Raw genomic sequence first — 25,559 nt, 5'->3', positions numbered from 1 at the left:
CCGGTCGCTATAGATCGGTCACACGTAATCAGCCGTCACACTAAAACTGGTCACACCCGAAAATTAGTCACGAAAAAACTGGTCACACCCAAAAATTCGACAAATTTTTAATTTAATTGAACGTTTCAGAAAAGTGGTGTGACCAGTTTTCTGTGTGACGGGTGATCACGTGTGACCGATCTAGAGCGACCGGTTCACATTTGACGGTAGTAATCACCAAGCCATTCAATTAGTGGCAACACTGAAATTACCCGACATACTTCAAATGTCGCATAACCTATAAAGTGACGTTTCGCTCATCGCTCGGAGTACGGAGTACATGTTTATTTATTTTTGATTTGTATTGAAATGATGTCGAACACCGATAATCGTAATGGTGTAAATAAATTAAGCGTAAATGTTGACATAAGTTCAGTATTGACGGCTAAAACATGCGCCGCCATAGTAGTAGAAGTAATCAAATTCATAGCGTTTCAAAAATTTCAAATACCGTATAATTTCGAACATCTCAAGTACGTCGTTGAAAAGAAAAGGGCCAAGAATAAAGATTTCACTGATGTGAATGAATCCTGGCAATCTCAACATTATTTTCGCACTACTTCTGCAGCCCTCGATGCGTTGGAAACTTTAATTAAGGTAAAGTTCCTACTCAATTATTTTTTTTCATTTTGAATTACAAATATTCATTTTAATTTCAATGTTTTATAAAAATAAATAAAACAGAATATACACTGCGAATTCGAGAAAGAAGTAGTTCCAAACGAAGTCTGCATCATTCTAGGATCAAACACATTGTGTGCCAAGGAACTGTACAGAATCGTCATTCCACATTCAATGAATGATCATTTCCATGAGAATCATACGAAAGATTCTCAAAATTTAATTCGCACCGTGTTGAGGTATGTAATTGCAGAATTCAGCAACAGTTAATCACTTACTCGTATGTATTATTTATTTATGTATGTATACATATTTGTATATTTCAGGCACTTGGTATGTTCTGAAGATTTGCAAAATTTCATATATCGACCGTTGTTACCGACTAACATGCATATACTTATTAAAAGAAAATTTGACATGACTTGCGATTTCCTCACATCGGAATTCTTTTTACCTATTAATTCTCTGGGCATATCTCCGAAAACCCCTGAAGCTGTAATAAATCTAGAATACAGTTCAACCACGTCATCGATTAATTGCTGTCGGCTATTAAAAATATTTAATGATTCCATATCTAAATCACCTCCGACGGACAACGAAATGAATAAACAAATGAATAGCGCTACAATATTAAATGATAGTAACTTTGACGATAAGGATTGGTTTCAAGCGAATGTATGTGTAAAAGGATTTAAAGCTTGTTTCGTAAATGGAGAATCCGTTTCCGATTTATGGACTAGATAAATTTGTAATGTAAAAACTATTTTTATTTTTAAGAATTTTGTATTGTCATAATTAATGACAGTACACACATACATACATATATAATATTTTAAACAAAATTCATGTATAGATAAAATAATTTTATACACAATTATGATGGTCAATATTTTATACATATTTTTAGCTAATTAATCCAAGAATTTAATATCTCAATCAATTTATTTTAGTTACATAGGTGTATCATTAAACTACGTACTTGTGAATTTTTGCACAGTGCATCAGCTTTATCGTACTTAATGCAATTTATTTTTTTAAGTAATTATAATATGAATTTGCTCAATTTTTAATATTTTATTAGGTCAATTATGTATAGGTACTATCAATTTGTGCATTATTTTAAATGTACATAATTATTTATCTATTGGTATAAAACAATGCCATTCAATGTTATACATTTTTTATTAGCAATATATGAAATAAAATTGTTTTTCAACTACTTTATGCATATATTTTTTTAACATTTATTTCACCCGATGCCAAACGTGCAATAATTATGTATGTACATATGTACATATGTAGGTATGTTATTCACCCAAAGTTTATCAAATGTGATAAAATAGTTTACACAACCTTCATCAATAAATTGAACTAAAAATAATCTCTGATTAAGTTTTAAGTAGCCACATTACATTCGATATAAAACTGCATACTATAATGTTATTTTCTCGAACCGGGACAATTTTGAGGGTTTGCTCAAAATAGAAAGTAATGTCTTCTAAGTTAAGTACTTATGATTGAAAATTAAAAATTACTAATTTTCAATGACATATTTTTGACTGAACATAATTTATTAATTAAAAGTTAAAAATGTTCACCACTAGTTTGATATCAGTTGAACTGGTTTTGTTGAAGTTGAACTTGCCCTAATTAACATTTGTGTTAGTTGTTTGAGTTGCCCTTGCACAAACCACAAATATATATCTCCACAATCATTATCAAAGAACCGTTTTGTCATCACTAAACTGTGTGCTCGTGTAATAAAATATGATTTCAGTCCCCCCAAAATTTTCAAATATTCTGTCAGTCATTTTCCGAAGTGGAACTTTTTGTACTGCGTATATATTCAGCACTTTTCGACACCGGGACAATCCCGGTCAAACTGGGACGTATGGTTAGCCTACATTTAACTATTTACTATGTGCACAATTGAACAACACGTGTACATTCACCTGCTGAAACAAAGCATACATGGCTTAAGCCTTAAGGTGTCGATAAAACTAATGTGGAAGAAAAATCGAACAAGAGTAAACTGCCACTTTCGGTTAACGAATGCTCACCAAATTTTATATACATATTACTTGGTATTAAGCTTAAACTTCTAGATATGAAATTTCAGTTCAATAAACCAAAAGGATTCTGAGAAAAACTTAAAAATCCTCGATTCTCTTAGAGTACATACATATGTACATATAAGCAGTCGCGGCTCGTGCATAGGAACTGCGGCGCTGCAGCACAGCACCCCCAGAAAAAATACAAAAAAATCACATCTGTATACATTTACAACTTGTGAATATAATTTAAATAAGAATGATTAGATATTTGACATAATCATTATCAATGAGTATGTCAAATATATCTAAATACAAGTTGTAAATGCGATTTTTTTGTAATTTTTCTGGGGGTGCTGCAGCGCCGCAGTTCCTATGCACGAGCCGCGCCTGCATATATGTAAGTACTACTTTCGGCTGAGGTAAAAATATTTAAAAAATACTAAGGTATAAAATTTATAATTTCAGGCCGATTCGGTTAGCATTTTGGCAGATAATTGAATTCAAAATCTTAAAAATAAGAGGATATCTATAAGGGGAGGTACCATATCAGTCAACTTAAAAATTTGAAAAAAAATTAACGTATCGATAAGAATTTCAGTAATCGATACTATATAAGTTTCAGTTCGATGGGATGAACGGTATTCGAAAAATCCCCAAAATTCATAGACACACACACACACACATTTTGAGTTCGAATCAGTCAAAATTTCGAGTTCAAATTACAATAAACATTATGAATTATTTATATGTTTAACTCGATTTCGATAAATACATATGTATGTAGATAATACCTTCACATTGAATTTTATTCATGTTTATTAATAAATATCTATGTAAGTATAATACATATGTATATCGGGTGCTTTATTTAGCATGCAACGTGAGCAACAGTATTTAAAGACTGCAATTATTAAATGAGCTCATTTGATATCGTCATTGCTGAGCAATCATCAAACAATCTGGTAAATAAATATAAACTTGATATAGTTTTTTTTATTACATTTATGAAATAAATTGGTTAAAATTTAGACAATGCCGTATCTGAAACCGGAAGAAATTAAATTTTATAAAGACAATGGATTCATCAAACTCAATAACATATTTAGTGAGGCCGAAATGGACGAAATGTGCAAAGAATACAATTTCATATTTGAAACTAAAAACAACGAGGGAATGGAATCTTCTTGGGCAGGGGATGAGATGAAAAAACAAGCTAATTTCATTAATTACTCGGTAAGTATTTTTCATACATGCATTTGTAGCTGATTTGGAATAGATTAGGAACATAGCAGATTGTTTTATGTATAAAGTACCTACATATGTAATGTACCTAAATTGAAGACAATTTAAATTTTGTTTTCGTTTTAATATTATAGACAATTTCAATTTAACTTTTAGGTGAAATCAATTCACAATTTACAATTCCACAGCAGTGTATTTTCCAAAAGTCTCATGAACGAGAAACTTTTGAACGCTTTAGAAGACGTCATGAACACTAAAAACATTCTTTTACATCATACAAAAGCGCATTTTAAACCACCTGAAAATGGTGCACCATATCTTATGCACCAGGTATGTTACATACATATATTAACACTCTCGATCCGTACTAAGATTAAGACTTTCATTAATAAGTTTAATAATTTATAGGACTACCACTATTTTCCATTCAGAGACCACTCTATGGTTGCCGTGTTTATACACTTGGATGACACTACACCAGAAAACGGAGGGTTAGCTGTTTATCCCGGGTCTCATAAGCTAGGACCCCAGGTTGATTCTAGTGCAGCTGATGTCAGCTGAAGATGAACCGATCAGTAAGGTTCATCAATCACCAGGACAAGGGTGGGCACTTAGAGGTAGAAACAAGAAAAGGGAAGCAGTTATGGCGAAAAGATTTGAAACTTGATATTGAATTTTAATGCAAATCCATCAAATCGAATAAAAATATCGTACACAACTATTTTTTTTTATTTATTTATGAAACGATGTACATATTTACATATACATACATTTTCTTCTAATGTCTTATAAGTCGTTGGAAATCTAATGAATGATGATTTTGTTAGACTTTTTTAGGCAGAATAAAAGTCGTCCTGGCTTTCTCTGTTCGGCATTTGATTTCAGTTGTGTGATCCCATTTGTCATCTTGAGTATGTACAACCCAGATATACGGTTTTCTGACTCTCTCCAGAGGCACTGCTTCGACTTTGCATTTATTACATGACTCAGTCACTCTGTTAATGAGTATCTGCAATCCATCTCGACCTCCACTGTCCGCCATGAATACAGTGTCATCTGCATAATACTTAAATCCCCCCTTTGACTCCTGCCAATGCTTCTTCAATTATTTTTTCGGACAATTATAATTGGGGATAGAATGTAACCGTTTCTTACTCCCCTTTGTATGTCGATGTATTCTGTCATTTTCTCATCCACTCTGACAGTGTCTGTCTTTTGTTGCCAGTATATGTAGGTTCGCGATGATTTGGAGAACTCTATCATCTATTATATATCCACAGATTGTAGTATGTATCTGTATCATTTGTTTATGCCAAAGGTTTTTTTGAAGTCTATAAAACATGAATAAACATCCGCATTTATATCTCTGCAACTTTGTACAAGGACTTGGATACTGAAAAGTGCTTCTCCGGTAATTATCTATTGCGAAACCGAATTTAGTTTCGCTCATATGTTGTTCAATTTTGTTGTAAATGCGTTGATGTATTATTCTTTAGAATGTGGCTCATTAGGCGTATATTCCTATTTTATTTTCGGTATATGTAGCTATACATATGGATTTTAATTTCAATCTGATGGTACCTATGACTCCCCTGATCGTAGATGGCATTACATAAATAATTCTACCAAGGCTTGGATACCATTTCTTACAGTAGTTTCAGTATTTCAGTTGGTATTTCATCAAACCCAGTTGCTTTTGGGTTTTTTGCCTTATGAATGGCATTTTCAACTTCTGATGTCATGTTGGGTGGTCCAGTCGTAGCAGTCTTCACATCGTGGGCCGTATGTCACCGATCTTGAAATAGTTTTTCTACATATGTGTTGTCTTCATGTATCTAACTTAACGTTGATATCAGTTATCGAGTTGCTCGGTTATTTATGCTGCTGGGGCATAAATAACCGAGTTAGCATGTTTTATATTGTCGTGTACCCGCTAATTCCCTCACTTTTTTATGTAGGTTGAATGTGTCATGGTTATCACGTCCTTCACCTTCTTCACTTCCTTAGCGTCTGATTTGGTTTTAACGATTTGACATCTTTAAAAATTTAAAACAATTGACTCCATTACATAACTAATAAATGTATATATGTATATGTATGTATGTACATATGTATACTGTATACATATAAATTACTATGAAATTGAATTACCGAAGCAGATCGTAATTCTTATACGTTACATAAAAAGTAACATACTATGCACATATGTATAGTATAATATTATTTTCGAAAGAAGGAAAGCCTTGCTAAAATAATGACCTTGAACAGTTTTCATCGAGGCATTCAAGGTCACTCTTTCAAGAAGTTCGCCTTCACTAAGAAGTATATAGAGATGAAATTTGTTAATTTTTCCGCCAAACGCAGTATTGAATAAGAAATTGATTTGGTTGAAGTATTTTGGGAGTTTTCCAATTTTGAATATAAAAGGCGACGGCCGCGAATGACGTCCTACGCGTCATAGAAAGTTTCGTTTTCTTTGACTCGAAGACGAGTCACGACATTTGACGGTTGTTTGATTGTGTGTGCGGGTCTCAAACAAAGAAGAGGGTGCTGAAGGCTGTGGCGCTGTGCCATTGAAATTTATTGCAAAATCAATAATTCCATTCGAATTTTCCGCCGCACGACGCGCATGCGCACATTGAATTTCATACATCGCACACGCGTACTGCGCATCCACCAGGGAACCGCAACCATAGATTTATCTCGTTAGCTCATATGTACATACAATGTATGTAGGGTCGTCTTTTATTCTTTAAATCACTATTTGTATTTATTGCCATGTGTTGTTATTATGTTCGTGAGATCGTTCATCCTGTAAATTTGCACAAAGCTGTAGATCATATTTGATGGAAATTATTTCGAGCTCTTTTAAAAAGTAGTAGAGTGACATTTGAAAATATATATAAGAAGAGCGCGTAAGTAGATCTTATAGTGAGCCGACTCAGAATACAAATAAATTCAGCGAAATGTGTTGACATTTTGAAAGATCTAGTCAACAATGAAAAAAAAACAAATAAGTTGATCTTTTTATTTTTATAATCCAGTGGTGTTATCTCATATAAATAATTCACTAACAGAAATGCTCCCACTACTGACGCTCCCCGTGTGCTCATCTGTTTGATTTAAATCTGCTCTGTCGATTAGTTTTCTCAATTTACGTAGAGGAATAATAATAATAACTTTTTATTAATAACTTTTATATAATAATAAAAATAATAATATTCGAGACGATAGGCAGAATAGTGCAATCCCCATCGTGAATATAAATAGTATATAGATAATAAATACAATGCAACACGATGTATAAAAATCCACTATCTGTTTTAGGGTGTAGATGGCCATATCCATCGAAGACTGCCTCTTGTGAATCCATACTGTTCATCAGCTGACAAAGGGTAGCCACTTAATCTGCCGCTGAATATCTTGTAGGAATCTCGTCATCGCCATCGAAACATCTAGTGCGACGGAGAATACATTTCTCACGCTCAACCATTGACGTCATCTCAAGTCGAAGAACACCTGCATCCATTAAGCTAAATCTAGTGGAACGACGCCAAACATTCGAGCGTATTCCACCCCAACAAACCAAGCAGAACGACATCAAGTCGAAGAACACCTGCATCCATTAAACTAAATCGAGTGGAACGACGCCAAACATTCGAGCATATTCCACCCCAACAAACCAAGCAGAAGGACACGAAGAACACCTGCAGCCATTAAACTAAATCGAGTGGAACGACGCCAAACATTCGAGAAACGTCCACCCTAAACAACAAACCACATTCCTCGCATAACTCGCACACGTAAACACCACCTGCGACAAGTCACGTGGATCCCCAAAAACAATATAAAAGGAGGTCCACCCCAAACAACTTCAGTCGACCCACAGCAACAAGAGTCGACCCACAGCAACAAGAGTCGACACACAGCAGCAGACCGGTCAACAGGCAGCAGCCACCACGACACCAGTCGACATCCAGCTTCTGACCAGCCACCACTACACTACGCTGACCTGGAGGATCAACCAACGAACGAGCCAGCAACACACTGCCGTATCCAGAGACCTGCTGAACATAGCCGAATGCCGAGCCAGCAACACTCTACCTTATCCAGAGACCTTCTGAACATAGCTGAATGCCGAGCCAGCAACACTCTACCATATCCAGAGACCAGATCCAGAGCAACGACACATTGCAGATCCAGCGGCCATCACGACACCAAGTCAACAGCCAATAGCCGCTTCGAGAAAACTTCCTCAAATATTCTAATACACTTGTACAATATTTAGGCAAACAATAAAACAACTTAAAACAAGCACAACAGTGTTTCGTTAGGCTGGGATACGGTCAACACTACCTACCCCGCCTACAATATTTTCTAAAGTTCTAGATAAAATGGTGGATATAGCAATGGGACGATAGTTGTCGATGGCCAAAGCATCAAGCTTCGATGACTTGAGAACAGGAACAATAGTCGTCCTTGAAAACTCTTCAGGTACATGTTCATGAATTATCATCAAATTGAAGAGCCTTGCTAATATGACGAAGAAATTCTTGCCACCATGCAGAACATGATCAGTGCTGATGCTGTCCCAACCGGTAGCTTTCCCTCCATACATTGTTCTCAACGCAGTTTCAATCTCATCACCAGTTATGACGCAGGACGAATCCTCCGAATTAGACAGAACCACTACAGCCACATCTATCAAATCAGAACCAGACTCGTTAAAATGCTTGCTAAACATATTGGCTACACTCCGATGGTTGTAAATATCGTTAACATGTACCGGGATACTATTCTTTACTACTAAAATAGCATTTGTAGTATTCCAAAATTGTTTGAAGTATTTATCCATAACACTTTGGTTAGCGTTGCGTAGACATACCTTCAGAGGTTTTTTGATTTAAAAATAGTGTGACATCGTGAATTGTGAATTGTGAATTGGGCAGCCAGCATATTCCAATGGGAACGTTTCGAACGGAGGAAAGGAAATGGTTGTGGATACCGTGGCGAACATGCGCGCGTCAGTCGAGCGACAGCCGGCGAGTGGGTTGGTCGGTCGGTTGCGACAGAGAGAGAGTCGATCGAGTTGAGCGAGTCGGCGACGCAACGCAACGCAACGCAACCCCCAACTCTCCCATTACATTTTGAGACGACAGTAGCCGAAACACACACAGGTAAGCCTTCTCCACCCCACCCCACACCCCGTCTGTGCGGCAGAACTCTCTGGCCGCATATGACAGATGACACTTGACAGATGACGGATGACGGATGACGGATGGCGGATAGCGGATGGCCACCTCGCGACCGTAACGCGCTCCGACACGACCATAACATTCCCCTCGCCTCACGCCTCACTCCGCACTGCTAATATATTAGATCAATGCGTTGCTATTTTTTTTTACCGATTCGAATACATATCTGTTCGTTTCGAACTGCTCGATGTTTCATGCGTAAATCAACTTTTTTTTGTTTTAATTATATGGGATGTTAAGCCTATATTATAGTACATATGTATGTGCGTACAATGTAAATATACATACATAATAAATGGCTTATAGCCGAGCACGGCTCGTTTTTCGTTTGAAGAAACTACGGTCCCCCAAAAACATTTTCCGCATTCGATTCATTTATTTTATGTTTGACTTCGCAAACGATTGCGCTAAAATTTATACAGTCTTCCGATCGTTTGGAAACTTTTCCATTATGCGCGGTTTGGTCAACGATGGCAATTTCCAATAATCACGTCTAACTTTGCGATATTTTTGGATACGGTGACGTAGTTGCTTTATTTGTTTGACTTTCCACCACCCACTCGTCTTGTCGGATTTTAATTGTTTAAACGCCTATTACTTATATCGTTTTCAAACTGTATATCTTATAAAATTTGCTTTGTAGGTTCTCATTATCTCTCATATATATTTTTACCTCACTCATAGGTTATTACAAACTTCACTCTGTTATAGTTATGTGACATTCTTGCCCGTCAAAAATTTGTGATCTGATTTTTTTTTGTACCACTTCCACTCTAACTCAATTTTACCAATAATCCTACAGGTGAAGACCTTTGCTTTTTTAGTGTTCCTTTTACGTTTCCCGCCTACTTTCTTTCGCTTAATGTGACCAAAGGTGAACTTAAACGACGGAAAGACGAAAGTTCTTCTATAATATATGTGCATACATACATATGTAGATCGTACTTCTTCTCGGTCGTTTCCTTGAATTTCTCGAGGATGATCCTTTGATGTCTTCAGCACTTTGCGGTTTCGAATACCTACGATAAAGTCTGTAGTAATTTTTTACTAGGTGTGTAAATTGTATGTATCGTAAAATATAATATATAACGCGGGAGCAGTGCCGGTTTTAGGGGGGGGGGGGGGTCTGGGTCGGGCGGGTCCCAAAGGCTCCGCTCAATGCGCCAAAGGCGCTATAAAATTTAAAATTAGAGCGCCAAAGGTCTTACAAAATTTTAGATTAGAGCGCCAACGGCGCCTCTACTTTCTAAACTCAAACATTTGTACTCTATTCATTGAGCGAAGGCGCATTCCCTTTTGTATTATAATTAACGTTTCCCTGTGGCAGGCAGAATTTAAATCTTGCGCTAATAAGTCTTCTGTAACATCGCAACCTTTTTTCGATATTCTCTAAAGATTGTTTACACTATTTTCTAACTGATTACGTGCAATTATATTCCTAAAAAAATCACTTTAAATTCGAACAGTTGTTTGAATATTCAAAGATGTAAGGTTTTTTGTATTTTGTAAACAATCTACTGGAAAGAGCCTATCTTCAAATTTAGCTCACCGTCAATTAAAAATCTGAAATGATTAGCAATGAACTTATCAATTTAAAAGCCTTTCTTTCAAATAAAGTTCAAGGTAAAATAAATCCACTCCTTGTATTAAATTTTATAAAACAGCATGATTTACTAGAATTCCATACATACATATGTACATATATCTAAACATTTGGGTTGCTATGGTTTTGCTGATACTGCATGAAACTGTAGCAAGTTCCCAAGCCCGGAAAAAGGAGGATTTCAATTTTGTCATCTATCAATGCTAAAACCTTTTAATCGGAACAATTGTGCTAGAGATGGTTAAAAAAAACCCTGGCCCGTATATTTTGACACGAAAAAGCCTCCGAGACAAGCGAAGTGCGCCAGCCTTGGGCGTATGCGTGGGAGTGTGCAGATAATGTATGGGTAGGTATAATAGTTATTCACACAGTGAGGGAAAATTTCTTACGAGTGATGGCGTGTTACATTTGTCCTAAAAAACTATATAGCAATATTCATTTTCATGATTAAAAAGAGCCTTGTAAAAAATCGAATTTTCCGAACGCTTCTCGCAGTTTGCATTTCGGTGAGAAGAACTTGTATCTTTGTACATATTTAATATAATATACATACTAAGGATTCCAATCCCGGAATCCCGGTGTTTTCTGGTACCGTGAATCCCGGTGCTGAAACTAATCTGAATACCGGGATTACGGTGCTGACAGAAATTTATTTAAAAATATTATTTTTACAAAAATAATATGGAAAAAAACATAAAACAACATTATATAATGAACAATAGTGGGATGAGCAATGACAGTCATAGTCCATTTGTTTGCCATCCGTTTCTTCCACCCGTTTCGACGCCGGCTTGCCGTTTCCACGAAATGGTATGAACGGCCTGTATTGTGTCGCAAATATTGTGCTCAACCGCAATGATATTTGAAGCATATTTTAACTGATTCGAACTCAGAATCGACCACTGATCGCGTTTTCGTGATCTAGAAAAAAATGTGTGTGTGTGTCTATGAATTTTGGGGATTTTTCGAATACCGTTCATCTCATCGAACTGTGTTTTGTGTTGTGTTTCTATGTGAGTGTCTGTATGTTTATTGTGTGTCAGTGTATTTTGGGAATTTTTTGAACACTGTTCGTCCTATCCAACTGAAACTTAGTATAGGTTACTGAAATTTTTATCGATATACCGTAATTTTTTTTCAAATTTTAAGTTGACCGGAAATGTAACCTCCCCTTATAGGTGTCCTCTTTCTTTTTAAGTTTTTGAATTAAATTATCTCTTAAACCACTCATCAAATCGGACTGAAATTTCTTACTTGTAATAGAAATAATTAATATTATACCCCAATATTTTTTCCTAAACCGAAAGTAGTACTTTTAATTTAGAGAATCAAGGTTTTTTATGTTTTTCTAATAAATGCTTTAATTTATTGAACTGAAATTTTACCAAGTTATGTATATAGAGTTGATAAGGTTTTGGACGGAATTCGTAAGCCGGAAGTAGAACTTTAGTCTTGTGTAAGTTTTCCTACATCTGTGTTCAATTTGTATTGAAAATGCTCATAGCCGGTATGTGTGAACGTGTATACTCGAACATACATACATATGTTCGATTATCGAATTTTGTTTTTTATCCTTTTTATATTCCTCAAATACATATATAAAGTCGTAGATTGGTCACATCCGAATTTTTTACATAAAGTAAATGTAATTGGAGTTTTTTTTTTATATTAGGTGGATTGTTTCGATGAATAATTATTTATTAGACGGTACAAACTATTTGTAAAAAACGAATCAATGAATTTAAGCGATGTTTTTTACTTTGTTTAATTACATTTCCGGATGTAATAAATAGTTTTTTAATTAAAAACTAGAATGAATGATTGGATAAGATATAAACTATATAAGTAAATTAAATTTATATTAAAAAATTTTTTTTCTATTAAAAAATAGAGATTTAATAAATAGACGTTTTTTTTAATTTTAGAAATTTATAGATGCGAACCGAAAAATTAAAGAATGTAGCCAAACTCTCAAAATTAGTACGCCAATATGGGAGTATTTTTTGCGTGAAACTTCGTTTTTGAAATATGAAAACATGCAATTGAACTTTTTTTCTTATACATTTGAAATCCCGGGATCGGAAATTCCCAGCACCGCAATCCCGGTGCTGAAGTAACCTTCCGGGATTGGTAGCACTAATACATATGTACATTTGTAACCGTAAAATTTTATTCAACCGGAAATCTGATATGTTCAATTTAAAATCTGATGTTGTATCGTGGAAAAACGCAAACGAAGCAGACGAATTAAAATTATCGGTTCAGCATCCTCGCCGACTTACATTTTGATTTTTTTTACTTCCAATGAATTAAAATTGAATACGACTGGATTCGTACAAGGATTGTATACATACGTACATATATGTACAATCAACGAGGAGCAAAGAGACACCTCTGTGAGGGACAGTACGAATCTGTGCCCTAATATGTACTGATGTACATACATATGAATGTATTTATGCATACATATACATTAGTAGACAAATACAACATGCGGGTAAGTAAAAATTAAAAAAAATTTTCAGTAAAGGCAAGAAATTGAACGGCGTCATTCATATTTAACTCGAATCATACATAGATATGTATAATATTTAGGTTAGGTATGTACATACATATAATATCTATAAAACAATATTCGATATCTGGCAATATTTGACGGTCCAATTTATTCGAACGGCAAGCGAAAATCAATATCGAATTAGCGAAACCGAGGAAATATAATTTATATTTTATCTGAAATGAGTGTGCAGCTACTTATTATATTATATATCGTATACAATAATAGTTTGTATATATTCATAGGCGTTTGAAAGCAATATGTACATATAGACCATTTCGCACACGACAATTTTTGCCACATAAATCTCGAATACGGAATATCTGCCCCTTGAATTCTTGTGCTATACGACGCTGTAAAATCTTCTGTAACATTGCAAACCACAGGGGGCACAGCCCCATGGGGCCCGAAGAGGGCGCAGCCGTCATCGAACAAATGATTCGATTTTTTTTTTTTTCGATTCATAGGCGCCGATTCGATTAATTTTTTGAAAGGGTAAAGGCTCAGGGAGCGCCGAGGGCGAAGCCCTAGAAGACAAAGACTCAGGGAGCGCCGAGGGCGAAGCCCTAGAAGGCAAAGGCTCAGGACGGCGCCGAGGGCAAAGCCCTAGAAGGTAAAGGCTCAGGACGGCACCGAGGGCGATTCCCTAGACGGAAAAAGGCACAGGGGGTGCCGAGGGCGAAGCCCTAAAAGGAAAAATAAACAAAAAACATTTTCTTTTAATATATTTTTTTAATAAAATGTTTACTATTAGATTAGTCATGTTTAAGCGGTTTATATTACAAATACCGAGCGAAGCCGGGTTATACAGCTAGTTAGCAATAAACTTATCAATTTAAAAGCCTTTTTTCAAATAAAGTTCAAGGTAAAATGAATCCACTTATGGTATTAGATTTTATAAAACAGCATAAATTACAAGAATTATATCCAAACATTTGGGTTGCTATGGTTTTGCTGGCTGAAACACTGGCTGAAAGTGTAGCAAGGTCCCAAGCCCGAAAAAAGGAGGATGGTAATGCATGTTTAGAAAAAAATGCCCGAGGGCGCCATTGGGTTTAAGGCTGGCACTGATTATATGTACATATGTATTATATAAAGGCACGATATGTTGCATTAAAAGCGATTCTAAATTAGCCTCCTACATACATGTACATATGTATGTATGTATGTATATTTTTGTTTTCAACGAATTGACCGACCCGCGCGGACACTAGACAATTGAAAGTGCGTTGGGAACTTTTCCAGCAGTTGCCAACTACCATACATATGTATGTACATATGTACAGTATTAGACATATTATGTAGGTGCATGGATAACTGTTGCTGGAATTGCTTAAAAAAATGTAACCTGAATCCGTGACCCGTATTTTACGTACATAAGTACATGCACGTGTTTTTATTTGTGCACGCGAACGCCTACAGTACGCGTACACACTCGCTTTTCAGGATATCGAATATTCTACCCGGGTTGTATGTATATAAATACACACAAATGTACACGTGTACGTAGGTACCACTTCCGCTTATATATTACATATATATATATATATATATATATATATATATATATATATATATATATATATATATATATATATATATATATATATATATATATATATATATATATATATATTATTTATGTATTATGTATTATTTATAGTAATAAATAATCGCTAGAGGTAGGAAAGTCACAGTGCTATCCATTGTTCGGCAAACCTTTAACAATGCATTTACAACCTTTGAAAAATACACGGCCCCCTCAGGCTCCGGTGACTAGTAATCGCTATTATGGTTTAAAACATAGGTTCCCAAAATTATTTTCCCCGTGGACCCCTAGCCCAGTATTTTATCCTTCGTAGACCCCCTCCCCCAGGATGCCTAATAGTGAAATTTTATAATATTTTTAAATACAAATATGAACACACTGTGATAGGTTTTTTTTGTATAGTGGACAATTGTAAAAAAAATATGTATATTTTTTATTCTTATCTTTATTGAATTTTTTTTTAATGATAATGAACAAATCAAAACACAATAGAATTCTTACATAAAATAATAAATTCTGTTAATGAGAGGGATGAACCTGATGCTCCGATATCAATTGGTCAATATTTGGGTTCAAATTCTTAAGGTACAGTTGTACATAAATCTCCACGTTCAGTGATTTGCAACCGATTTCTTTTTTTCGTAAGAAAATTGGTAACTGCACTAAAACCTCTTTCCACGAGGTACATACGAAGAAGGAAATGCTATCAAAAACTTTCTTGCGATAGCCCACAATACAGGATAAGCAACAGGGATATCTTTCTGCAGCCAGAACTGCTGGTAACCCTTTCTAAACTGTTTGTGCTTAGTCCAATCAATTCTTCTTGTACTGTTTATTTAAACCCGCATTATTTTGATTAAATTTGATTCCATTGATTCCGGTCCGTGGACCCCCATTTACATCTCGTGGACCCCCATTTTTTTTCTTCCTGTCAGGGACCCCCTGGCAGTCCTCACGGACCCCCGGGGGTCCCTACGAACCACTTTGGGAACCTCTGGTTTAAATGAAGGTTCTCGTTAGGTGCAGTGTCACCTAGCCAAGGGTGACAACTGACAGGTGAAAGTGATCCTTTCGCTACACTAATATGCACGCGCACATATAAAAGTTTTTAGCGTTCTATCTATAATACTTTCATTTTTTGTACCTGTTGGCATTGATTATCTTGCCAAAATACTTTTAATTAATTTTAACCACTTATTACGATTTCAGATAATCTTGATATGTATATGTATCACATGTATTGAGGCAAACTCACACGCTCACGGACATGACCCACCTCAAACTTACATATGTACATACATACATATAATTAGAGGTAGGATAGTCACAGTGCTATCCATTGTTCCATTGTTGTAAATCCTTTGTAAAAAAGGTTCGGCAAACCTTTAACAATGCAATTACAACCTTTGAACAATACACGGCCCCCTCAGGCTCCGGTGACTACATATAATACAAGTGGTTTTTACCCGGCTTCGCTCGGTATTTTTTAATATAAACCGCTTAAACATGGCTAATCAAATAGTAAACATGCATTTGTTTTTTTTTTATTCTGAAACTGAAACAGGAATCCGGATCCAGAACTTAAAAAGTGCAATTCGTGTGCATTAAGAATCTAATTGAATGCACACGAATTTCGTTGCACCGAGGATACTTATTGTTATCATTTTTTCACAGCTTCATGTTACATATACTACAGGCGCGGCTCGTGCATAGGAACTGCGGCGCTGCAGCACCCCCAGAAAAAATACAAAAAAATCACATTTGTATACATTTACAACTTGTGAATATAATTTAAATAAGAATGATTAGATATTTGACATAATCATTATTAATGAGTATGTCAAATATATCTAAATACAAGTTGTAAATGCGATTTTTTTGTAATTTTTCTGGGGGTGCTGCAGCGCCGCAGTTCCTATGCACGAGCCGCGCCTGCATATACATACATATGTACATATATGTATTATACATACGTATTGTCATATCGCACGGCAAACGGTAGAAGCTCGTCACTATTAAGAGGGCTGTACACCCGAAAACTTAATTTTGTTGCCGTTCCTTTCTTCGATATATATATTGAGTGAATGATACATATTGAGTGAATGCGACAGTTGCGTTTCGACCAGATAAAACGTATTTTAAATTGACAAAATCGAGGTTTCGTATTATCCTATTTTCTCCGAAACTAGTCCAATTTAAAAAAAAAAAATCATCATCGGTATGAGAAAGGTATTTTCTGTGCAACTATGTGCGTATTTTTTTTTAAATCGACCGTTAAATAACCACGCTGGGTGTAAAAAAAGAGGCGATTTTATTGATGTTTGGCGGCTCCTAGCTCCTATAAAAAATAACTAATCAAAAAAATAAAACGATAGATGCAACCTAATGGTGGATATCCATAGCATATTAAAAAATAATTTCTCTAGTACCATAATTGAGGGAGGGAGAAGTCTAATCCAAAGTTGGCACTGACAAGTCGGCAAAAGCTCGGCCATACAATTTTCCAGGGTCGACTGAAAATGAATCCCCCCCCCCCTTCTCTCTCTCTCTCTCTCTATGTCTGCCTCAACTGAGTGTTGAAAATTCGTATCAGATTTAATCGCTTCCTGTTACGTATCGAAACCGCGTCAATTTTAAAGGCTTTCGTTAATTCTTTATTTTTAGATTAGTGTTTACCTGAAACAGATTTTATCTACAATCACCCACTTCCCGAAATATTAGTAATGAACACCTAAATACATAGGTAATTAACTACATATTATGGGTATGTACTTCCGATCCAAAAAGGCTAAAACTACAGTTCGGTATCGGTTTCCAGTAAAAAAGTTTCAATCTATCGTTATTCTGTCTGTCTGTCTGAGATAACGCTCGCCGTACTATAATACTCGTTTCGATTCGACATACATATGTACATATGTCACAGCTAAACCATTGCCAAATAGACAATAACAAAAGAAAAAAACTTGTATAATGCAATGAAAGCCCAAAACGGAACGTCCATGTCCAACACGTTCAGTAAATAAATTGATAAATCCATTTTCCTCTCCAGTCATACTGCGAGCACCATCTGTCATTACTAGTCACCGGAGCCTGAGGGGGCCGTGTATTGTTCAATGGTTGTTAATGCATTGTTAAAGGTTTGCCGAACAATGGATAGCACTGTGACTATCCTACCTCTAGTCATTACTGATACCATTTTGAAAAGATCTATTTCTCTTCCAGTGAGTGCTTTTACAACTGCATTGCAATTATTTATTCCTTTTGTTATTGTTGCTAATGATGTTACAAATTAATAATTCACGGATTATAACTTAAAAATTAAAAAAAAAATTTCGAACTTGGAAATCGTTCGCGTGCCATCCAAATTCTCGAACGTGCCACCTCGGGTACGCGTGCCCTGGGTTCGCCATCCCTATACTAGTGTATGTAGATTGTTTTGATTAGTAAAGAGCAGACCAACTTTGCGCAGTTCATTGTTCATTTTTATGATGAACCTTTTTTTATGCTCTCTAGCTTTGTAGCTTGCCCTGTTTCCTGGAAAAGCGCGCTTCCAGTCCTACCTCTAGTGATTAGAGACCGGAGCCACTTTGCTCCGTTCATTGTTCATTTGCTCTCTAGCTTTGTAGTACAAAGCTAGAGAGCAAAAAAAGGGTTCACCATAAAAATTAACAATGAACGGCGCAAAGTGGCTCCGGCCTCTAGTTGTGATATTCCTAGACTACTTAGTAGAGTATCAATGACATATTTGGAGTGTTTCCTTTATGTATGTAGATTCGTTGTAACAGTCGCGTCGCATCTAATACAATTTTCGTAAAGTTAGCCATGGCTAGGGTAGGGTAGGGTAGGGTAGGGTAGATAGGGTAGGTTGGTAATGTTGGTGGCTGTGGACAGAAGGCGGGGCGGGGCGGCTCTTGCGCTTTTGGCCGCGACAATTGGCCGGGGGCCGCCTACACCCCTTACACCCCTTACACCCCCTACACCGCCTACACCGCCTACGCCCCCGTGCCTTCCCTCCCCCGCCCCCCGCCGCGCCTCCGTCGGCTCGTATTGATTTTCCGGGCTCGCGTCCTGTCGCTTCCGCGTGCTTCAAGCGAGGCGCCTCCGCCCCTGAGCGCCCCCCCCATCCCCTCACCCCTCTCACCCCCGACCCCTCTCTACGTCACAGTTTTGTTTTCGCTCACCGCCGCCACCCATAGCCGTTTGAATTTTTCACCACACCACACCACTCCAGGGCTACCTACCACCCTACATACATACATATGTATCTAACGAATTTAAAAACGAATCCGAACCTTTTTATTTACGATAACATGCTTTGTCCAATTTATTTAGTGCGTCATTTTCTTTGTTAGATATTTGTGAGAAAACTCCACCTTGAAGGTCATCTATTATCTTGATGTATGTCTTTCAGATTTTCATAAATCAATCTGAATGAAGATAAACCACACGATTGAATGCACATCTCGGGGGTCGCCGTTTAACCCTCTGAGCGCTGACGTCTTTTCTCTTGAAAGCCCACCACGTTGAAAATTTTGCCAACATTTCCAACTAGAATTATTTAGATATCCAATAGAAAGCGGGTATTAAAATTGTGGCTAATACAAACAAATCCTAGATAACTACCGCCGAGGATTTCGAGTTTTGGAAAAGTGTGTTTAGACTCTCTAATATATATTGCAACAATATAAAAATAAAATAAACAAAACAATTCTATTAATGAATGTATTTTTCCAAAACTAGTTCCATCTTCTTCATTGTTGTTAAAACGTAATGCTCAAAATCTAAAATACTCAGCAGCTAGGGATTTCCATCGAGAAATTCTGCTACGGTTATAAATTAAGAAATTCTGGTGTAAACCAGTCTTTATAAACGTTGACACGACCCATGTTCAATGCATTTTTACTTTACAATACTAACTGGAAAGGCTTAGCGGGTAGTATTCTTGTTTATTTTTTACATACTCAAAAAACAACGCCTATTAGCGTATTTCAGGCTCATAAACTTGTTGGCAAAACGCCGATTGACGTTGGTCAGCATTCAAAAGGTTAAGTAGGATGACACAGGCTTTTCAGAATGTGAAAAAAAATAATGCCGAGATGGTGGCAACCCTATTCTTTCGAAAAATTGTTTTGATGCGGCATCAAACGAAATAAATTGAAGATATAAATAAATAGAAGAAAGTTAAATAAATAAAAGAAGTATAAATAAATAAAAGAAGAAATAAATAAAAGAAAGCAACGCTACATACATATGTATGTAGAATAGAATAACTCGCATGAAGTAATTCGCGGTAAACGCTATACGTTTTCGTTAAATTTAAATGCGCAATTTAAATGAGTATATGTACATATATACTCTACCCGTCATTTGACTAAATTATTTTATTTGTTTTTTGCTTTCTTCCTTGTCCAATCTGAGACATGATTTTTCAGCGACACGCAAGCACAATACGTATGTACATACATACATACATATATTATACAATATGTATGTATATATATATGTTCCTACATATGAACATATGTATGTACATACATATGTGTGTGGGTGAGGTGCCAACATTGAACCGATCACACGTTTCAATTTATTACTTACTTGTTTTACTTTTATCGTATATGTACACCAGTGGATTATGTGCACTAGGGTTTCTGACCCGGGTCGTCCCGGGAATTTGCGGAATTTTTGTTGTCCCGTATCCCGGGAATTCTTATCTCGTATAACGGAAATTGGATTAAAAAAAATATTGAAAACATATAACATTTTCAAGACTGCACGAAGGGAAATAATAAATCGTAAAATAATCTCGACTTCGACCGAAACTGAAAGAGTTTTTTCCAGTAGATATTATGAAACAGTGTGAAAGTCGAAAGAGGTGCGCGGTTTACAAAGTGGCGGTTTTCGCAAAGCTTTGACCGCAATATACATTCATATGTAGGTATGTGCGTATATAATTTCGATTTTTAATATCCATGCAAATATTAGGTTCTTTGCATAGTGTAATTATATACATATGTACATATATTATATGATTTATCATGTACTACATGTAATTCGTTAAGTTGCGGACTTTTTCGTGATATTGATCCAATGCAGTAAAATGTTCAGTCATCCATTTTGACTACGCTTTATTTTACACCTGGCGTTTCTTTGATGTTATATTTTATTAATAATCAATTAGTAAATTGTATAAATACTTACATATGTACGTATGTGAGTAATCCTCTTCAATTTTATATTTAATTTTCAGGCGTCGACAGTGTGTTTAATACACAAATATTTAATACGCTCTATAAAGTAATTATGTATAATAATTTTCATGATTTACTTCGGTAAACCTTTTCAATATTGAATTTCCCAAATTTCATCCGCACGTTCCATTATTCTCCACTTGGCTTTATCGCGTTATTGTTTTCCATTGTTACGTGAGATAATTCGAGTTTTCAGCTCGTTACAACAAACTTCGTTGATGAAACTCAGACGAGCAGAATATACATACATATGTATGTATGTATGTATGTATGTATGTATGTACACTCCGCGCAAAGCGAAGCTTATGGGTAGGATCTCACGCAAATAACGATCTAGTTTAAAAGACGAGAAAGGAATTTAAAATAACAATTTTTGCATTACATTCTACAATTCCTCTTCAGCAATATGCAGCAAAAAAAACGAGTTCGTCAATAGATAACATTATGAGGGATATCATTGTAAATTTGGAGTACAAATGAACCTTGTGAAATTGAACCAAAGCATATGCAAAGTGAGCGCCGATTTAATAGGTTTTTGAGCTCTTTTTCCTATTATGCTGTAGACTAACATTAGAATAATATAATACTATGATTACTAACCAAATTAAATTAAATTGTATAATAGAAAATGATCAGTAGACCAGTAGCTATTAAAATAGATATAAGATGTTTTGTGAACATAATTTCGTAATAATAAAAAGCATTTAAAAATCAAAATCAAATATAAGCGCCGAAAAAGAAAAAGTCGTTCATTTCTCTCAGTTTTTCGTAACACATCTTTCCAAATAAACTAATTGCATTCAGATTAACCATTGATTGCCGTGTCGATAGCCAAGTCCTTGTCCCCCAGAATGACCAAAGATGCGTTTAAATTGGTGTTTTGGTGGTTTAGCACCACGTATTCTACATATTCGCCATTGACACGGAAACCCCCAGCTCATTAACCTTCACCCTCAAAGGAATGTACATACATATGTATGCTCTCTGTTTCCACCCGTCACGACAAATTGTAAACGAGATGGGGGGGGGCGTCAACTTTCAAAATTACACCGCACTATAGGGCTTCCAAATATTCGTCGAGTACAACTATTCGTATATCGAATAGTAAATGACGAAGTTTTCAAATATTTTCAAAGTAACATATGTACATGTGGGAAGCACCCAGCGTCCAAACAAAACTGTTCGAATGTGAGTGAGTACTCGTATGGAGTGTGTGAACCAAAGAAGGGGGATGATTGGCGGAAAATAGCGTTGCATCTCACTCTTTTACTGTGTGCATTGTGAGAGAGAGCCTCACCTTTTTTTACAATATGGTAAATATGAGATATTTTCGAGAATAATTAGAGAGAATAATTTCTCGTAAGTTGTATGTCGCTGTAACAAATTCATGGCATTCGACTTGCGAACTGAATTAAATACGCAGTGACGTCCCGATACGAGAAATATGTGATATAATAATTTTTTTTCTTAATTATAATTAGGTATTTTGAATAACATTTTGAACCATAATTTTACTCGGAAACTTCGAATGGGAGTCCTACACCACACTTTGCCAAACCTCATTCCATTTCTGTCAAAATAGGTTAATGGTCGCCAAAAATATACATACACCATAGATATATTTCAAACTCTACACGAATTTGATTGTTCTATAATACATTTGCATCGATTATTTTGTACTACATATATATATAAATACATGCATACTTATGTATATATGTAGGTACATACATATGTATAGTAGTTCGCAAATCGTTTTGGGATATTCTAACTACATGATATGTATTACATGTATAAGTACGGCTACATACACACATCCATCTAGGGTATATGTACATATGTATCATACATATGTATAGGTACATATGTGAAATAAAATATTTCATAATCTTAATAATTAACTAGGCGGCTCGGGTGAAATTTCCTCGGACAAAAATGATTTACTTGGGATAAACAAAGAGACATTCTTTATCTGCCTTTTCACCCTGAAAAGGAATATATGTACATATGTAGATAAAAGGCTGCTAGAGAATGCGCTGCGCGGTCACGGAAAGGGTAAAAAATATATGTACACTTATAATTTATGTAATGTACACATTTTGGTGTTTTATTCGAGCCTACGAGCTTGAAAGTACATGTACGTACGTACATACATATATACGTAAGTAAGTTTATTGTGTTCAGTAGCGTAACTACTACGACGTAGGGGTATGCGGTGCATGCGAGCCCTTAAGGATCGATAGACTATAGAGCAGTGGTTCTTAACGTTTTCAGTGAGACGCACCCCATTGAATCTAAAAAGATGTTCCCGCAACCCCTTGAAATATGAGTTTTGGAATCTTAAATTTAGAAAAATAAATTTATTGCAAGCTTTTTTTTCTTAGCACACAGATATGCCACTTGATAGGACACTTCTAAGAACAAGGGCTTTTGAATTGTTGCGCCACATAACTTTGTGATTGTACCCCGGTTAAGAATCACTGCTATAGAGCCTTGGGAGAATTTCAAAATATTATTTAAAACCGACGAATTATTGGCTATTTGTACATACATAGTACATATGAAGAAAGTAAAAATTGGGATTCGTGCAGAAAAATGTGTGTACATTAAAATTATGGGTGATTCTACATATACAACAAAAATAATTGAAAAGTCCTTTTGGACGCTCAAAGGCCATATTTAAAACCAAGCTTCGTTCCGTTCCGTCTATTGGAATTTGTATTATTTAATTTCTTAACTACATCACACTAAGAATTAAAAATCCAAATACAATGATGGCACAAAAAGTTTATCGAATAATGGATCCAGTTCCTGAAACAAGGCAATTACTAGATGTTGCTTCACAGAAATTAACAGCAAGAGGTATGCAATTATATCACAGATCTTTAAAACTACTTTTTATTTATGAAGCAAACATGTCGATAAAGGAAAATGGTGAAATCTGGGAAAATTTCAAAGATGGTAGCAGTAAAAACTATTATACATCTCCAGAAAACTGCACATGCAATTTTTGGAAATCATACATTGTTCCATATCGCCATACTTTATTTGTGCGGGAGGAACGAAAAATCAAGGCATTTCCAAAGGAATGTTTTCCTCAAAGATACAAAAATCAAGATATTGAAGTCGAATCACGAATTGATTCCAATTCAGATGAAAAATTTCTCAGTAGTGATAGTGAAAATCAGAAACCTTTAAAGGACAATGAAAAATTTGATATGGCATTCAATGATATAAAAAATTTAGCCGACCTTATTTCACATCACGGTACGCAACCATTCATAAATTATATGGAAGAGTTTAAAATGATGATGAGAATAATGTCCGAAATGGCTTATCACTCTTCAACTAAACTCAAAATAGCTTAAAAACCAGCGTACAAAATCAATCACAGATAGAAATCGATCGAGACACGGTAATGGAAAATACACAAGAACTTAATACATAAGAATTTTTTTTCAGATGAAAATCGTGTGTTCGTTTTAACAATAAATTAACAACTTTTTTATTGTTTTTTATTTGTTTTTGATTTTTGTAAACTGTCTTTTATGAAACAAATAAACTTGATTTATTATTGTAATATTTGATTTCTAAATTTACTCCTAAGCATATAAACTCAAGAAAAAGTTTCATATGTACCGTACCTATAAATAGTCAATAATTCGTCCAAAATATCACTGTAATATTATGGCAGCAGAATCTTAGTCTTGAATACGGTTTTTGAACGGTTTTGTTGACTTTTAAAAAGTTCATACCAAACGACACTTTCGCTGTCAAATGTTGCGCTTTTAGGTAATGTACAACGGCCGAAGGAAAAGTTTCCTAATCGACTTTAAATTTCTAATCTTATAATTTATTAATCTTAAATCCTAAATCTTCTTATGTACTATGTACTGTATGTACAAATAGCCAATAATTTTTCGATACTGTTTGTACAAATAGCCAATAATTCGTCGATACTGTATGTACAAATAGCCACAAAATAAAAATATCAATTAGCACTAACTGAAAACAATCAAAATTATGATAAAAAACATTCTGACTTGGCGAACTTACCAATATTGACATGAAGAAGTTGATAAAATGTCTTAAATAGACTTGAATGCAAAATTTTCAAAATAACATACATATGTATGTATGTATATGCTAAGGAGGACATTTAAAATTTGCAATTTTATTCATTTAATTGAAAAATTAGATCAATCTTTTGCGAAAGTGAACTAATAAGAGGCTTTTAAAAATGGGGGGCCATTTGGTAACATTTGCATGCGGGCCAAATTTTTCTAGTTACGCTACTGATTGTGTTCATATTATGATTTGACTTTGTTTTCCATTTTTAAAATATTAGGTATGTCCACACACATTTACATATATATGTGCATGTATGTATG

The 25,559-nt window shown here is 35.3% G+C and overlaps 4 protein-coding genes across 6 annotated transcripts in view; 3 read left to right on the top strand and 1 right to left on the bottom strand.

Annotated features, from left to right (window-relative positions):
* Window positions 1-146: 146 nt before the first annotated feature.
* Window positions 147-1,887, top strand: LOC143920700 (uncharacterized). The gene is made up of 3 exons (XM_077443640.1): window positions 147-636; window positions 724-899; window positions 987-1,887. Exons 1-3 carry the CDS (start codon window positions 349-351, stop codon window positions 1,402-1,404), a joined length of 882 nt encoding a protein of 293 aa, XP_077299766.1. The 5' UTR covers window positions 147-348; the 3' UTR covers window positions 1,405-1,887.
* A 1,754-nt stretch (window positions 1,888-3,641) lies between these two features.
* Window positions 3,642-4,672, top strand: LOC143921285 (putative alpha-ketoglutarate-dependent hypophosphite dioxygenase). The gene is made up of 4 exons (XM_077444523.1): window positions 3,642-3,676; window positions 3,744-3,947; window positions 4,113-4,286; window positions 4,365-4,672. Exons 2-4 carry the CDS (start codon window positions 3,747-3,749, stop codon window positions 4,515-4,517), a joined length of 528 nt encoding a protein of 175 aa, XP_077300649.1. The 5' UTR covers window positions 3,642-3,676; window positions 3,744-3,746; the 3' UTR covers window positions 4,518-4,672.
* A 2,292-nt stretch (window positions 4,673-6,964) lies between these two features.
* LOC143920711 (uncharacterized) lies at window positions 6,965-9,267 on the bottom strand. The gene is made up of 2 exons (XM_077443654.1): window positions 8,326-9,267; window positions 6,965-7,378 (listed from the first exon to the last, which is right to left on the bottom strand). The coding sequence occupies exons 1-2, from the start codon at window positions 8,809-8,811 to the stop codon at window positions 7,280-7,282; spliced, it is 585 nt and encodes a 194-aa protein (XP_077299780.1). The 5' UTR covers window positions 8,812-9,267; the 3' UTR covers window positions 6,965-7,279.
* Window positions 8,983-25,559, top strand: part of Snap25 (Synaptosomal-associated protein 25kDa) — a 34,013-nt gene continuing 17,436 nt past the window's right edge. For all 3 annotated transcript variants that reach the window (XM_077443651.1, XM_077443652.1, XM_077443653.1), the window contains exon 1: window positions 8,983-9,133. The gene's annotated coding sequence lies outside the window, so the exon portion shown is untranslated. The remainder of the gene's footprint in view (window positions 9,134-25,559) is intronic.

This window comes from Arctopsyche grandis, chromosome 13 (genome assembly GCF_051622035.1).
Source record: "Arctopsyche grandis isolate Sample6627 chromosome 13, ASM5162203v2, whole genome shotgun sequence".
NCBI classification, from domain to species: Eukaryota; Metazoa; Arthropoda; class Insecta; order Trichoptera; family Hydropsychidae; genus Arctopsyche; species Arctopsyche grandis.
This window is presented reverse-complemented; position numbering and strand designations above follow the sequence as displayed.